This window comes from Odontesthes bonariensis, chromosome 15 (genome assembly GCF_027942865.1).
Source record: "Odontesthes bonariensis isolate fOdoBon6 chromosome 15, fOdoBon6.hap1, whole genome shotgun sequence".
NCBI lineage: Eukaryota > Metazoa > Chordata > Actinopteri > Atheriniformes > Atherinopsidae > Odontesthes > Odontesthes bonariensis.
The window spans coordinates 30970335-30987081 of NC_134520.1; the positions used below are offsets into that span (position 1 = coordinate 30970335).

The following is a 16747-nucleotide window of genomic DNA, read 5'->3' on the forward strand; positions in this document are numbered from 1 at the left end:
TCTTGGGTATTAACTCTCATGGTAAATTCCAACAGGGCCAAAAATACAATCAGATAATTCTAGACCAATTAGATGGGATAGAAGAAGACATTGCATAACTGCCTGCACAAAATGACCACCCTCCGAAGGTGCACACACGGGTGTAAGAAAGATTTCATGGATGCAACATGGATTGATCAATTACACTCTCCTTTCTTTAAAAATAGTACAAAACCTACATATAAAATACTGAAACAAATATTCTTCTTTCATTTATTTATTTGCGGTTGATGGCAGCAGCACATTTAAACAAATAGCATGGAACAACAGCAGACTTGGCAACAGGTTAATGAAATAGTTGGGCCTTTTAGAAGTGAAAAAAAAAGTTTCAACACTCTGTTAAAGACCATTTGGACAAATTGCTCAGAGCAGTTTCTCAATGTAAACTTGCAAACACTGAGGATATCACTGCCATAGTACATCATATCTTTATTCAGACAATGTGGAGAAAACTCTGCCCTAGCAGTAAGGCTGAAAAGCCTTTTGTGATTTTCCACTCATAGGAAATGTTTCTACATTTGACTTTAATTCGAGTGACTCTGTCTCCCTCCAAAATTCTCAAATAATTTTAGAAACGTGTTCATCAGTTTCGTCTGTGGTATTAAATCTTAAATTATGTGCAACAGGTGAGCCTTTGCACAGGTGCTTTTGCTTGAATAGTAAATCTTATTCTTAGACTGTGAAAGCAGGCCCTGGAGTCTAACCTCAGCTATTAAAATCACTCTCCTTTCATGGCAAGCTGAGCTGCAGCGATTTGGAGAGGTGTTCAAAGATGGATCTATAATCTGAAAGCACACTTTAGAATACGCCATTAGTTCTTTGATCTGGATATTTTGCTCCTCCAATTTCATCAAAGTTTTTCAGCATTAAGCGCAACACGAGACTGCAGCACATTTGCAGTTCATCAACTTTCCATACATGGTTACTTTCACTCAGCACTTTCTCTTTATAGTTTGAGTGTTGACAACATCTACTCCGTCATGCAGTGAAAGCTCTTTATGTCTGGAGTTTTTTGATGAGTGGAATAAAAACATGAGTCATACATATTCATGCTGTCTTTTTTGCAGCTGTTTTGCATTCTCAACATTGGACAGAAATAATGGAGGTTGTGAGACTGGATAAGTAAGGGTCGGACTCCCAATTACATTAATATCTATTACATCGATGTAAAAGACAAACTTTGTTTACAGTAAGAAAAAAAAAAAACGTTTGCAGCAGGTAGGCAAAAATGTGACGGGCAAGCGAGGGTCTCATTTGTTCCTAATGAATTGATTTTATGGCATTGAGTATGACGAGTGTTATGTCTTTGCACTTTATGCTCCAAGTTTTATATCGTACACTGAATGAAAGACAACAAAGAATAAAGAGACAGACACAAAGCGAAAAATGTGCTTTGACAAAGTGTGACATGACTTGGATTGTTACTCGTATTCTGTTCCATGACACCCGGCTAAAAATAAGCCATTTTTTAGCATGCCAAAGGGGAAACAACAAAAGAAAACTAGTGATGGCCAATCTTTTAATTTCTTCACCTTTAGAATCTTTATAGCATGTATTCTGGCACACATTCTGTCATCTTTTTACTGGGACAGATTCCTACAGCACAGCGACTTAACATAAAGTCTGAGAGAAGCTACAAAGGGAATTGCAATCAGAAGGTTGAGAATAACAAACAAAAAAAACTAGAAGCTGTGTCATGGTGACAGTCGGGGAGTTTTGTGCACATTTTTTGGTTGTACTTCACAGTGTACTTTATGTTTAGATATCTTGTCACTTTAAACAAAAGAATTAAACCCAAAATGTTTTAGTCCGATTCATTTTGGCAATGCTGGCTCGAAGCAAGGTAGTAATATTCGGTTCCATATCTTTATCTATGTGCAGTTACTTAAAATTCTCAACTCTGACCATGAATCTGACTTTTAAAAAACAGCGTCTACATGACTGCTGATCATCATGGCTTTTTTCAGATGCAGAATCTATGAATTTAGAAGACTAAGTGGCTGACATGGAGGTAGACATTCTCTGAGAAGTCAAGCGACTTACATTTTCTTTTCCTTACAGTTGAAGGCTCAGTTAGTTTGTTGTGCTGCATCTCACATATGGCGATGCTTAGAGAGTAACTGAAGACTGCTAAAAGGATTACGGCACAGATGTTGGCAATAACCAGGTGTCCTGTTAAACACCTGTCGAAATGCATTTGTCCAGCAAATTTAACGCAACTCCATCGGTGAACAGAAACCTCATTCATCAAGCCGCTGCCATCACATAAGACGCTGAGGTAACATTTTCTGCTGCCTTTTTACATTTTTCAGACTAAATGTAATGAAAGGTGACAGTTTTAGGGTGTCCCAATATAATATTCCATGTCTTGTTACAGGGTTGGTGTTTGCTAAAATCCTCACGTTGGCCTCGACCTTGATCTAGCTCTGAAAACATATTCAAGACAGAGAAATCTCAAATCTTCCCACTGTGCAATAATATTTACATTTTATTTCTTTGCATGGACTAAGTGTGCTCATATATGAGAAAGAAAAACACTTTCACAGATAGAGGCAGAATTTGCATTTACACGTGCCCATACATGCAGCCATTGTTAATCAGCCACTGCAGCACTTTCATAGAAACAACAACAACAACAACAACAACAACAACAACAACAACAACAACAACAACACAGCAGTTTTCCACAAAATATCAAAATGAAAATGCATTTTAAGCCGGGAATGTTATGAATCATATTTTTGGAAAATTGATTCTCAGCTGAGCAAGATAACAACATCAAATTGCTTGTGATGCTCAGATAAGTGAATGAAAAGCAAAAAGGTCAAGCAGTTTGCTGACAAAAACTTTGTGTAGAGGCAGTTATTCATTTATATCTGACATATTCAAAATGAAATGGGTAGGAAATTACAGATAGATACACCACAGCAACAAGATAAAAACCGATCTGTAGATTCCCTACCAACAAGCATCATGCAGTTTCTTACTGTACAGGAAATTATAAGGTAGACTGACCTTTAGATATCCCTTGCACAGCTGACATATGAATACTTTGGTCAGTTTCTGAGGTCGTATACAGGTCATGACAATGTAAAATTGAGCCCTTCACAAAGTCAGTGAGCTGTATTCAAAACTAATTCATATCTATACAAAACCCTTTCACCCCTGATACTTGTCCAAACAGATACCAGCCTTTCAAAAGTTAACGATACAATGTTTTTGCTATGTGACTAAAAATGACTTCAAAAAGAGCTTAATACTTTACTCAGACCTTGTTTGGCTTTTAGACCCTGCCAGTCCCCACACCAACAGCTCCTTTCACTTCAGCCTCCTCTGACAGCCACGTCTTTTTGTTTTAAACAGAGTCTTCTGAAGAGCAGAATCAGCCTTTCAAAGAGTTGGTTGGCAAGCTTTTTTTTTCTTCATGTTGCTTTCATCACTTTTCAGCCTGTTCCAAAAGAGTTTGGTAGATCTCTGATTTCAGAAATCGCGGATAAGAGTCGTTTTCCATCAGACCATATATCACTCTCTGTGCCCTGTCGAAGCAATTTGTCCCAGGTTGAGAGATGTTTTCTCTTATTTCTCCTCTCGTCACACAGTCAATGTTTATCTGCATTCAGAAAATAGAACTGTAATTGCACTCATGAGTTCTGTCTGCTTGGATATATTTTCACATTATAACGTTTTTAGAAAGTTGACTGCATGTCAAAACAGTAAAAGAAAAAATACTGTATGTCACACTAAGCAAAGCCTATAGGAATGTGGCCTTTAATCACAAATGATTATCATGGTAAATGTGAGTGAAGCGTGGAGACTAGACAGAGACAGTGAGCAAGGCAGCAGTTGAGGTTGATTTGAACTTACACAAGTCTGACTTCATTCATGTCTCACCGTACAAAAGCCATACCTGTCTCGGTGCATCAACTTGGACAAACTCTGAGTAAATCCTTTTGGCGGCAACCATCATTTCCGTCTCACTGGAAATTTTTTTGTAGTCCTCACAGGCAAGCCAAAATAAAAGATTCTCCTCGCTGTATTCTGTCCTCAAGAAATCCTCAAACACAAGCTGGCCAGCTGCACGGAACAAACAGAGACGCTTTAAATCATTTTTCATTTTAAATGTTTAACCTGCTCAGCGTACTTAAAAAGGAGTTATGTAGGAGCATATCTCTCAAAGTAAAGGATTTTTACTCTGTAACTTTACGGATTTAAAAAATACTGAACCAAAACAGACAGGTTTGAACTTGTTTTCCTAACTTTCTCAAGGTGTAGGCAGATTGATAATACCAGGATGCATTACTGCAGACAAACATGTAGAGGTACCCAACATTGTAGCTCCATGGAACTTGTTACTATACTATCCTCTATTCACACGAGGACAATATGACATATTATACTTTCAATATGTATATGTCCAGAATTTTTGCAAATATTTTACTAGGACATAAATTCATTCAAGCTTTTCAAATTTTATAATAAATAAAGATCTATTATAAAATACAAACCCTTTAACAACACTCACTCTATTATAATGTGAGTGTTGTTAAAAAGTGCTGCATGAAATAAAAAATGCACAATTTACATGTAAATTGAAGAACTATAATAGTTGTGTGAGTGTGTATGTTCGAAAAAACTGATGTTTGCACCTGCCACAAACAAATATTGACTTTGATATGTCTGCATATTATTTCCTGCAGCTCTTCCTGTTTCTGAAATGAGCCACAGTAGCAGTGCAAAAAAGATTCCAAAAATCTGGATGTACACGACCAGCAGAAACGACAGCAAAGCACTGGCGGACCAGGCATTGTTACGGCAAGCACGGACTTCACCTGAAGGAAGATGGAAACATCTAAGGTAAGTCAGTTCAGACACACTGTGCACGTTACGTGATTGTTCAAAGAAGTAATCAGTTGTTTTTGCCTCCAGTCGTCAAAAGTAGTCCATACTTGCTGTCAAGAAAGAAATAATAAACAAAACATACCAACATAAGGAATTTCTGAGGCCTTCACATCGCATTTCTCTCATCGATGGCCAAGCAACATGTTTTGTTTATGTGTTCTTTCAAGTTTTCCCTCCATCCAGATACTTACTCTATGTTTATCACAGATAAGAGGATTACACCGCCACCTGCTGACAGCACTATACAACCAATGCTTTTCATTCCAAACCAGGTTATGAAGATAGCCTGATGAGTTTATTTAGTGACTTTTCAACAAATTTCAACAAACAAAAGTTTTCTTCAGATTTGGTTTGCCACTGAATAGAAACCCAGCAAGTGTACATATTCAGTGTCCTTTGTTTTGATTAATCTTTTTATCATTAATTCCTATCAAAAATATCACAAGATGTTGAATTAGAATATAAGCAGGGACTTTCAGTTGAGACTTATGTGTCACAGTTACTAATGTAAGAAGTTTCACTTTAGTCTTACAGGAACCATCAACTTATATTGCATTATCCACCCATTTCTTCTTCCTTTTTGTACAATATTGTGCTTTTCACAAAACTTCTTTGTTGACTTGAATCTGCTCCGGAGAGGTTGCTGCAGGAATCTATTTTTTGGGCGGCAGAGACAAGCATAGAAACAAAACTGCCTCTTTTAGAAATCTGAAAGGCATTTCATGGGAAAATCCTTGGAGCGCTGAAACCTTTAAGAAATTCTGCTATTGTTCATTCATATTCTCGGTATGTCATGACATTGCTTGTGAGCACAAAGAAATCAGTGAACAAAGAGTTGATCCAGAAATCTGCTAGGTGCTGCAGTGGAAGCCTGGAGGGCCCTTTAACTTCAAAACCAAACTGCATCCTAATGTACACTGCTTCAGCATCGCATAATTGCACACATCTATAGCTCTTGTTATCTGTTCCTCACACCCGTTGCCTTTGTTATGGGTGTATTTACAGAGCGAAGATTCCCGCGCTAGTGTTAGATGCTTACCATGTCTATCGGGACTGTAAACAAACAGCTAACTCAGAGCAACAGTGTTATACGCACAAATTGCTGCACATAAATCACAGCTGGTGCTCTGACAGTAACTGAGAGAACACAAAACATCCAAAGACTGCTTGTTTTCTTCAACAGATCACTCCATTTCTGAGCCTTCAATCATAACAGAATGAACAATTTAAAATCACATCTGTTGTACAGGTATGTGAATACCATCAGTATGCAACCACCGCATACACAAAAGTTTCTTTTTTTTTCAGGGTTAACATTTTTGCCACATATTTCTTTAGATTTCTTGAAAGGTAAACGAAGTCCAAGACTAGAATTATTGGCTGGATGAGTTATCTTCATGAGACAAAATGGCTGAAATATTACAGTTAAACTGAATTCATGTCCTTGAAGTCATGTAAGAAGAATGAAAGCAGGGACAGACAGAGAAATAACTTATCTGCCCCCTCTGTCATTTTTAAATAGAGGCCATGAATATAGTCAGGTGACAGCCACAAGTAAGCGACGTCTGGGATCATCCTATCTACATTGCAGCTGAGATTACGCCTCTTATCTCTGCAAGTGTCGTCCTCCCTAACTATATCTCCAAATGGGTTTGATGAACTTGAAGGTAGAAAATATCCTCCGTGATCTCCGGAAAGCCCAGGGGGGAAATCATGAAGATATGTGAGGCCAAGCTGCCAAAAATTGGCAGGGTAAAAGGAGAGGACGGAGAATGGAGAGAGCGGCATTTGACAGAGAAAAGGGAAGGCATAGATCTATATGTTACAGTTATATATAGCTTACTTTTGCACTCGAGTAGATCATCAAATGACTCTCCCCATGCCATTACATCACCAATAAGAGCCCTGTAAAGAAAAGTAAATAAATGTTGGTAAAGGAGGGATTATGTCAAGTCTCAAGTCAGTTCTTTACATGATAAGCTTGTAACTTGTATCAATAATTAAGGAGCACCACATTAAGCCCACTTACAAGTTCTTAATTTTTTTTTTTCACATCTAGTAGAACACATTTACATGCTTAAATATTTAAAAATACATGTTTTTGTCATACTGTCTATTGCCTCCACACCTAGTGTCATCTTTTTAGTGGGTAAAAAAGTAAGTGTACCCATTTATTTTCCATTCTATCTATTTCTAAATGCCCTCTGAGGTGCAAAACAGTTATCAGTGCACTGCAAGTAAGTTTTCTAAAGAAGGTGAAGACATGACCTGCCTCTGACTGGCTAGAAGTCTCCATTGCATGAGGTGGTCAGGGCACTGATTTCATACTGACACCTTTAAGCAGCAGAACACTGGAAAAAAATGCCCCTCCAAAAAGAAGTAAAAAAACAACAAATACAAGACGTTTTTGCTTGAAATAAGCAGAAAAATCTGCCAATGGAACTAGTGAAAATTGGCTTGTCAAGATTTCTTGAAATAAAATGTGATATTTAGGACTTTTTAGTTAAAAGTGATCTTGAAATTAGCTTAAAAACCTCTTCAAATGAAAAAAAAGCTTGTTTCATGTGAAATATGACTCAAAACAAGATGTTTTCAAGACTTTTTCACTTAACAAGATATTCCAGATGTATTGTATTAAAACAAGTCCCTATATATGGCTGAAATGGTACTTGTTAGGCAGTTGTGTCTTATATTAAGTGTAATGAGATATTTTGACTAGAAATGAGACAAATATACTTGGTAAAATTTAGATTTTTTCCAGTGAAGATAGTGACAAAGTGCAAATACGCCTGAACCATTTTGTGTCAACTACACATGCCTGAGCACTGTGCACGGTGCACAGAGCACACTACTTGTCACTGTTTAGATCACAGGTGCTTACCGTTTGCTGAAAATCTAGCCTAGCAATTAAAAATCTAAAAAGTACAATGGCTTCTCTGGGTAACACTACATCACTGCCTCGATTGTGTGCACTTTGTTCTTGCTCCTGCTGTTTTAAAGACCCCCTACTTCCACTTATGAAAGGCTAAGTCTGCTCTGATTGGTCTGCTGGTTATTCAAACAAAATAAATAAATAAATAGCGGAGCGTGAAACAGCAGCTCATTCTTTGTTTGAGGTATCCCAAATTAGCAATTAGACAGGATTTATGTAAAATGGACTGTTTGAAATATTTAATTCACAAATGTATCTACTTACATCAGATAAATTAATCATGAAAGTTTTATCTCTAAATTAACTAATTTAACTGATATAAATAATTTATAGTGGATTTATTTGAAATAGGGATGGCCTTCTCATTTAGTCATAGTCCCAATTCAGGGACTCACATCTTCGCTGATATTATCTTCTAATTGGATACCAGTTATCAGATCAGTTGTTCATTAGGTGGGAGCAACCAGAACTATTTGAAAATATCTGTTAGAAATAATCACTAAAATCACTCTTTATATAAAAGCGTATTAAAAATAATGAATGTTGTCCACAGAATCACAAGGTCTGACAAAAAGTGTGGACTTGAAATGAAATGCCAACTTAATACCCCACTCAAGCTCAACCGTGTGTACAAATATGGCAACATCTGGCTCCAGAAAGACCACGACGAAAGCTTCAAAACAGCAGTTCACAAACCAGCGTTTTATGTATTGGTGGTTTTGCCTAGTTGTTTTATAGTCTATGAAGTGGTTCAAATTGAATTTAAAGGGTTAAAATGTCTTTAAAGTATTTAAAATGCCATAACTAATGCAGTAAAATGAACAGCGACTCATAAGATATAACATATTGATTGACTGTGTTTGGTATTGGCCCAATGTGAAAAATTAGAGTGCGAAACAAAACAAGTAAACATAATGCATTTAACATATTTCATCTTCACACAATTTTACCCAAAGACAAAACGACTGAAATGTTACCAGAAATGGGGGTTTAACATGAAAACAAACATCACAGCAATGGATGTGTCATGGTATCAGCTGGCACCCTGTTAGCCTCGTCTCTTTTCCCCTTTAACCCTGTTTTTGTGCTTAATTGCAGAGCCAGTTCCTGGTGTGTGAGGCAGGTGCAGCTGCAGCTCATTATCCTCGCTCTCCATAAATGCCTAGTTGCTTCATCCAGTCCTTGCCAGATCTTTGCACTGTGTACACAGTCAGTCAGTCAGGCTGCTGCTGCTGCAAACTTCCTTGGCTTACAAGCCTTGTCAAGTGCTTTTCTAATTTTGTTTTGTTGTACTGACAAATATTCCAGAGCCCTGTCGTTCCACCACCCTCAGCTGCCTTGATAACAAAGACTACTCGCCAAATATAATGAAATGGGAAACTCATACAAACCCCCAAGTCGGGCCACTCCTAACTTTGGACTCTCATCCCTTCACCTTGTAAATAAATCCATCTTTACTTATCTTGTATCTCAAGTCTGTTTTGGGTCATAGACAGTGTTGGGAGTAACGGCGTTTAAGTATAACGGCGTTACTTTTCCAGTTACGGAGTAATCTAATTAATTACTTTCCCCATCGTTACAACGCCGTTATCGTTAGTGAGAATATAAAGTGGCGCGTTACTACAATTTGGTTGTAGGCTTTCGGCTACACATCAGCTGCACGCTGCCTGGAGAGAGTAGGGGTGGGGATGATGACACCGTTGAAAATGCGATGATGATTGGCTGTGTGGGCGGATGCCCTGCTCACGCTGTCTCACTGCTCGCGCTAAACACACACAAGACAGCGGCGACGAGTCAGGCAAGTTCAAAGGTAGCGTCCTCTAACTGGAAGTACCGGCACTACTTCTCACTCGTGGAGATAAAAGGCACAAATGTGTATGTAACATGCACGCTATGCCCAGGGAAAAAACTTTATCCACGTCTGCCTCAAGTAACTCAAATCTAATGAAGCACCTCACATCAACCCATGCGAATATGAAGCACTGGTTGCTTCTGCAGCTAACCCAACCCCAAGCCCAAATGCAGCTAGCGTGAGCCCGAGGGAAGGAGACGGAGCCACTCGAAAACAAACAACACTCCCTTTTTCGGGTCAGAATTTATTTATTAATTTATTTCTATGTATCATATGGCAGGCTGCAATCTATTGAGTTCAAATAAATACCGAATGTTTACCTTGAATGAATTCAATCAGTTAATATAAACATATTTGATGTTAAAGATGTTATAGAACATAACAACGTTATAGAACACAAAATTCTATACAAAATATAAACGCCACAGTTACTTTGCTGAGTAACTAATTACTTTTACAATGTGGTAACTGAGTTACTAACTCAATTACTTTTTGGGAGCAGTAACTATAACTGATTACTTTTTAAAAGTAACTTGACCAACACTGGTCATAGATCCCTTACACACCTGTGGCAGAATGTGTATATTTAAGTTTTCTTTTTTAATTCCTATTTTTTTCTTATTTTTCTTCGTGACTCCAGTGAATCCAGTGACGTCACTCCCAGGCCAATTAGTGGCCTGCAGTCTATAGACGTAATTTTTTTGGTTAAATTCAGCTTGCTTGGAACCCTAGCCAATTAGGTGCTAAAAATTTACCTGGTACCAGGTGCTACTACCTAATAGAAAGTCCTACAATCTGAGTTGAGTTCAGTCGAGCAGAGTAGGTACTACTGAAAAAAGACCTGATGGTTTGCCTTGATGTGTTTATAAGATTAGTATTGTTGTTACTTATACAAATTGGCATCTCTACCACTAGAAATGCCTAAGTTTAGTTGTCAACAGTGAATTAAACTGAAAATAAAGTATATATACAGAATATATAAAAAAAAAATGGGGCTGCAGGGTGGTGTGGTGGTTAGCACCATCGTTTCACAGCAAGAAGGGTCCAGGTTCGATTGACAGCTGGGATACAGCTGGGATTGTCAGGTTCTGGAGGCTTGGTTGTCACCGGCTTAGCTCCATCCCAAGGTATGACCACCATCCTCACTATCGTTGATCGCTTTTCCAAATCATGTCACCTGGTTCCCCTCAGACGATTACCATCCGCATTCCTGACAGCACAGCTTCTCGTCAAACAGATCTTCCGGCTCCATGGCATTCCTCGAGACATCGTTTCTGACCGAGGCCCCCAATTCATTTCTCAGGTGTGGAAGCAATTCTGTAATGCTCTTGATGCTAAAGTTTCTTTGTCTTCTGGGTTCCATCCACAGTCCAACGGCCAAACGGAAAGGATGAACCAAGAACTAGAGTCTACTCTCAGGTGTTTCACTTCGTCCAACCCGTCTGACTGGTGCAAGTTCCTACCATGGGTGGAATATGCACACAATGCCCATGTTTCTTCTGCTACTGGTATGTCTCCCTTTGAAGTATCATTAGGTTACCAACCTCCTCTGTTTCCTTCTGAGGAGAGAGACATTTTGGTTACTTCAGTGCGTCATCACATCCGTCGCTGTAGGCATGTCTAGTCTCTGACCAACACCACCCTTCAACGGACTGCCAACCAGAATCGGAGATTTGCTGATAGGAAACGGTTGCCCACCCCCCAGTATTCCATTGGCCAGAAGGTGTGGCTCTCGGCGAAGAACATTCCTTTCAAATCTATGTCCAGGAAACTTTCACCCCGCTTTATTGGCCCATATGAGATTGTAGCCATGATCAGTCCAACCACAGTTCGCCTTCGCCTTCCTTCCTCTCTCCGCATCCATCCTACTTTTCATGTCTCCCAGTTGAAACCGGTCCAGACCAGCTCGCTGTGCCCTCCGACTGAAGACCCTCCACCCACCCGGGAGTTTGAGAGGCACCCTGTGTATTCGGTCCGACGGATTGTGGACTCCCGTCGGCGAGGTCGGGGCTGGCAATATCCTGACCGATCCTGGGTGCCCCGGTCATTTATCTGTGATCCCACGCTTATTTCAGATTATTGGTCTTCAGTTCCTCCAACGACATCTCGACTGCCAGGGGGCAGTCGTTAAGGGGGGAGTAATGTCAGGTTCTGGAGGCTTGGTTGTGTTTGGCTGCTGCTTACAGCTCTGTTCCAGGAGGTGGTGTCTGACTTCAGGAGGCACCAGCAACAGGTGCAACCTGTTATCCCCTCATCAGGAGAGGCTTAAAGGAACCACCTTGTCTGCAGTTCCTCGTCGGAGTGTTCACATGTATGGTACGTTTGTTACCACTCCGACCAAGTCTATGCTCAAATCTTGCTCATATATCTTGTCCTGTTTTTGACACCAGGTGTTTCCAGAACTTCTCGCTTTTGGATCAAGCCAAGGAACTCAGTTGAGAGTATTACCCCCATCCATGAAACCTTCTGCCAACCCTCTGGAAAGCTTATCTGACCAAACGCTGTTCACCCTCCAACGCAGCCCATCTCCGGATTCTCCAAGAACCTCACTACTCCTCCCTGGCGGATTTCGTTCACTCACCAGTAAGCCGTCATCCACTTCACCTTCAGTATCCTTAAACAACTCTCTGCTAATTTCCTTCTCTTGTACAGTGCTCATCCAGTTCCAGGATCTTCAGTTGCCGACCATCCAGTCTTATTTGCAATAAACATTTATTATTTATATCGGTCTTGTGTGTGTGTTCTGCATTTGGGCTAAGCCATGACAGGGATAGGCTTCATTTAAACACTATAAACACTAGTCCAAAGAACTTCACAAACACATCTTTTTCTTTCTTTCTTTCCATCGATCAGTCAGTGTTGTTCATCGGATGGAAGCTCTATACTTACAAGAACTATTTGGATAAATCTGATAAAAATGACAATTTGATAGCTTCTTTCTTCCGTATTAATCACAGTAAAGAAAGCACACCCATTTTCTTTTATCATGTTGAGGTATAGAGAGCTGCAGGGATACATAGAAACAAAGAAACACAATGGGAGAAATAAAACGTGCACAGATCACATCTGAAACACTTGCTCACAAACTCACGGACTAGGCAGAACCAACCACAAAACACATCTCGGTTTTATTTTAGCAATGTTGTTACTGGCTGAGTGAGATCAGAGAATGTCAGTCATTACCAAAAAACAAAGCTGTCTGGAGGGTTGGCAAAACATTCATAAAGTCCGACAGTTCCATAATGCTCTGTGACAGGTGACTAGCATATTGACAGTTATGCTGTCTATATCAAATTTGGAGCTCATACTTACATGTGTTCTTTTGCTGAGAAGACAGAAGTAGGCTTGGTTGTTGTGGAATTGTGTGTTCAATAGCTTCCCAGATTTCTGTTTCCCTCCCTGACTTGCCCTGCAGGTACAAGCCTATGCATGTTGAGTTGCAGTACAGGTGTGCCCAGTGTTTACAGAAATGTCAGGTTGCACTTTTTAACCTCAAGTTCTTTAAGTCTTAAGCTTGCAGTCTTACCACAAGCTGTGGAGCAAATTTCATAACATTAGGACAAACACTTCATACCATGGTATCGTAGGAGGGGGGAGGCAAAGTATATGAGCACCTTGAGTCAACAATGAACTCCTACAGCGAAATATTCTAGAGTCAAACAATAAGTCATGTAACAAGTCAATAACCATAAGTACACCAGCAAGTTTGTCACAGACTGACTACAACATTGTATACTAATTCACACATTGTTTCTTTTTTTTAATTTTAGATTTTGTTGAACAAATAATGACAGTGTAACGGTAGGCGTCCACTATTCCGGCACGTCAAGCCGTATCCAACGCATTCTATTCATTTTCAATGAAATCCGGCCGATCGTTGTCGCCGTGCTCGCAAAGCATGCTGGGATTCCGGCACGGCGAGCGGCGGACCTGCGGCACGTCAAAAAGTTGGGCTCGGCCAAACTTTATGCAAATTTGCCACGGCACACGGAGTGCGTTATCCAATGACAGTAGATCATGTGTTCTCCCGTGTCGCAGCAGCAGCAGCAGCACAGCAGCTCTCCTCGCTCGCAGATCCACAGCCATGGTGAAATACGAAATAATGTTCCATTGCTGACGATTTATACACATTAATTTCCCTCCAAAACTCCAATTTTTAGAGGGAGAAACTTCGGTTGGTTAAAATCACAAGTTATTTACTTTCCCCCGGAGCCATTCTACACGCCCCACACACCCACTGTAGTAGCAACACGGCGACAACTAGGCATCCAATCCGGCGAGTTACGTTGACGTGCCGGAATAGTGGACGCCTAGCCTAATTCCTAACGTGCTGTTGTTTATCTGAGGCTGTAAATGCTTAATTTTGAGAACTGGTAAGGAGCTGTAAAGTGACGTGATGGCCATCACTGTTGCTTCACAGTAAGTAGATTCCTGCTCTGAATCTCAAAAAAGCCTTTTTATGTGGAACTTTGTATGTTCTCCCTGTATGTGTGGATTCTCTCTGGGTACTCCAGCTTCCTCACACATTTAAAATGCATGCACGTTAGATCAGTGTTTCGTTCTAAATTGATGGTAGGAGCGAGGATGAGTGTTTGTGGGTTTTTTTGCCCTGTGATGGACTTGTTACCTGTCCAAGATGTATCCTGCCTCCAATGGCAGTTTTGATAGGATCCAACCACCCCGGAACCAGGTAAGAGAAATGGTTCCGGTAAGAGAAATGGGGATTTTTTTTTTTTTCGATCATGTCCTTTGTCCTATGTAAAACCTTTAGTCGTGAAAGAGGATGTAATTTCTTTTCACATAACTGTGTGTAAAAGCTTCTGTGTGATAAGACAAATACAATTGAATCCAATTGTATTTGTCTTTGTTTCAGTTGTGCACTTATAAATAGGTCTTCATCTCCACCAAGTAATTCTTCCTAAACACTTTCTATTACCATGGTGTTGCTTAGGTCTTTTTTTTTGGTATCTTAATAAATCCTGAATAGAAATATGGGAGAAGTCTGTACTGGTACAATGTAAAGGTTGGTGTTGAACAGCAAGCATAAAAAATGTTGCCTTAATTATTTTCTATTTTAAGCCTCACATCTGCACTCTGGCTGCACACGACATGAGTTCCAGGCTAATAAAATTCTCTAAGGATATTTACACCTTTAAAGTTGTTGGATCAATGCTGACACATCCGCCCATCCCGTGGGCCATTAACTCTTTAGTATTTCAGTCTCAAAACATAAGAAATGGGAAATCCCTACAATACACACAGATGTTGGGTTTTGATCAATATGGCTTTGCTCATAACAGTTCTCTTCTATTTTTATCTTTTTAGATTTGTTTGCCTTAGTATCAGCCTCATCATCCGCACTATCACCCTGAGCCTTATTTACAACTTATTGTCTTGCCTAATTATTTGACTCAATCTTGGCTTGGAATGTAACTTGTGAGATTTGAAACTGAATGTATGCATAAATTGGGTAAATCTATGTAATACCATCAAGAAGATTGAGGTTCATTTACTGATTCAGTCTTATTTTGTGATTCAAGCAGCTTGCAAACATTTAAATTAATTGCAATTAATTCCTTCCCTCACCCGAGGTCAGGGACAATATTCCCCCAAAATTTAATAATGGCCCATTTTCCTTTTCATGTACTCGACATCTGTACAGAGGCTTTTGACCCAGTTCACTCACATGCCCAAGAGCATCAAACTCCCCGGAGAAAATCATTACCAGAAAAAGGCAGATGCTCAAGTCAGACAAAGGTGTGGTGCAATGTCCTCATCTACCACAGAGAGAGACTGATGGGAAGAGAGATGGGGCTATGAAAATGACTGATGGGAGAACAAATGGCAGAGCTGTGATCAGGTGGAAAAAGGAAGAGGGGGAGTGAAGGGAGACGAGGGACGATGCTGACAGCTGAGCGTGCCTACCTGTCCGCCCATCTCTCGTTTTCAGTCTTGATTTGCAAGTCCCCGACGGGACACTTTCCATGGCCGTCCTGGAAAACAAGAACAGGTGTCATAAAACACCGCTGAGAATGGGATTTGCATCTGTAATGACCTCACAGGAGATGCTGAGAGTATTGCGTTCCCAGCAAAAACCTGTCAGATATGCACTGAGTGGTATTCATCACCAACTCAGCTGCAACCTTTCTGCTGTCCTATCGCTTAACAATGATGGAAGACAGCTTTATTGTCTTCTCAACACAATAGTATGTTATCTTTGCATTTTCCTCTAGGTCTACCTTTGTATTAATTTGTAGCAGAATCAATCACAATCACATCTGGTTAACACACACTGAAAAAGATTTAACCACCACCTGTCATGAGAGATTTTAAAATTTAATAAATCCCCGACCGGTGGATGGAGCTGCCTTGATGCTATTAAACATCTTTCATAATTATGACCAGGTATCTCCATGCAATAAGTCCTCTATTGTGTGAAGATCAGAGCTTCAAATCAAGAGCAAGATAGATTTCCACTAAGTGAGAGGAGATCCAGATGTGTACTATATCTCCAGATCCAATTTTCAAATGAACAATAGGCATACTATTTTAGATACGAGGTTAAGCTGAATTTGGGAACAGCCGGAGTTGGTTTGGCTTATTAATAGGAGCTGTGTTTGTGTCTCCACATCAATGATGGCCCAAATGTCCCCTTTGTTTCCATTTTATCCGTTCCCTTTTGCCCCCTGTGGTCACCCATTTTTTTTTTTACTGGTTTTGTGTGTTGTGAAATGCGCATGGAACCTTTCTTTGGCACTTTCTTTTGGTTCCTGAGCAGTTATCAAATCTCATTCTCATCACACCTTAGTCTCACCACCAGCATTGTACTACATTTTTTCTGACACATCACCCGGTCCTCAGGAGATAGTTCTGTGATCAGTGAGTCTAGTTCAGAGTTTGTTCTTGTTGAATTACCTTTTTACCAACTCTCTGTGCGCTTCAGGTTCACCCCTGCCTGCCAGTTTCAACCAATCCTTTATCTCTGCCTGCTCAGCCACTGGGTCACTCACCTCCAGTGGCCGATC

General features: G+C 40.0%; 1 protein-coding gene across 1 annotated transcript; it reads right to left on the reverse strand.

Annotated features, from left to right (window-relative positions):
- Positions 1-253: 253 nt before the first annotated feature.
- Positions 254-13113, reverse strand: LOC142400772 (regulator of G-protein signaling 8-like). The gene is made up of 4 exons (XM_075485975.1): positions 13035-13113; positions 6782-6843; positions 3947-4113; positions 254-3649 (listed from the first exon to the last, which is right to left on the reverse strand). Coding segments are annotated over exons 1-4 (405 nt in total). The 5' UTR covers positions 13037-13113; the 3' UTR covers positions 254-3475.
- Between the last annotated feature and the right edge of the window lie 3634 nt (positions 13114-16747).

What these genes read in the sequence shown, in the direction of transcription:
- LOC142400772 (XM_075485975.1), bottom strand. An exon ending in TGATCTACTCGAGTGCAAAA is followed by an intron (nt 4,114 to 6,781) that starts GTAAGCTATATA and finishes TGTTCCGTGCAG; the next exon opens with CTGGCCAGCTTGTGTTTGAG. An exon ending in AAGTTGATGCACCGAGACAG is followed by an intron (nt 3,650 to 3,946) that starts GTATGGCTTTTG and finishes TTCTGAATGCAG; the next exon opens with ATAAACATTGACTGTGTGAC.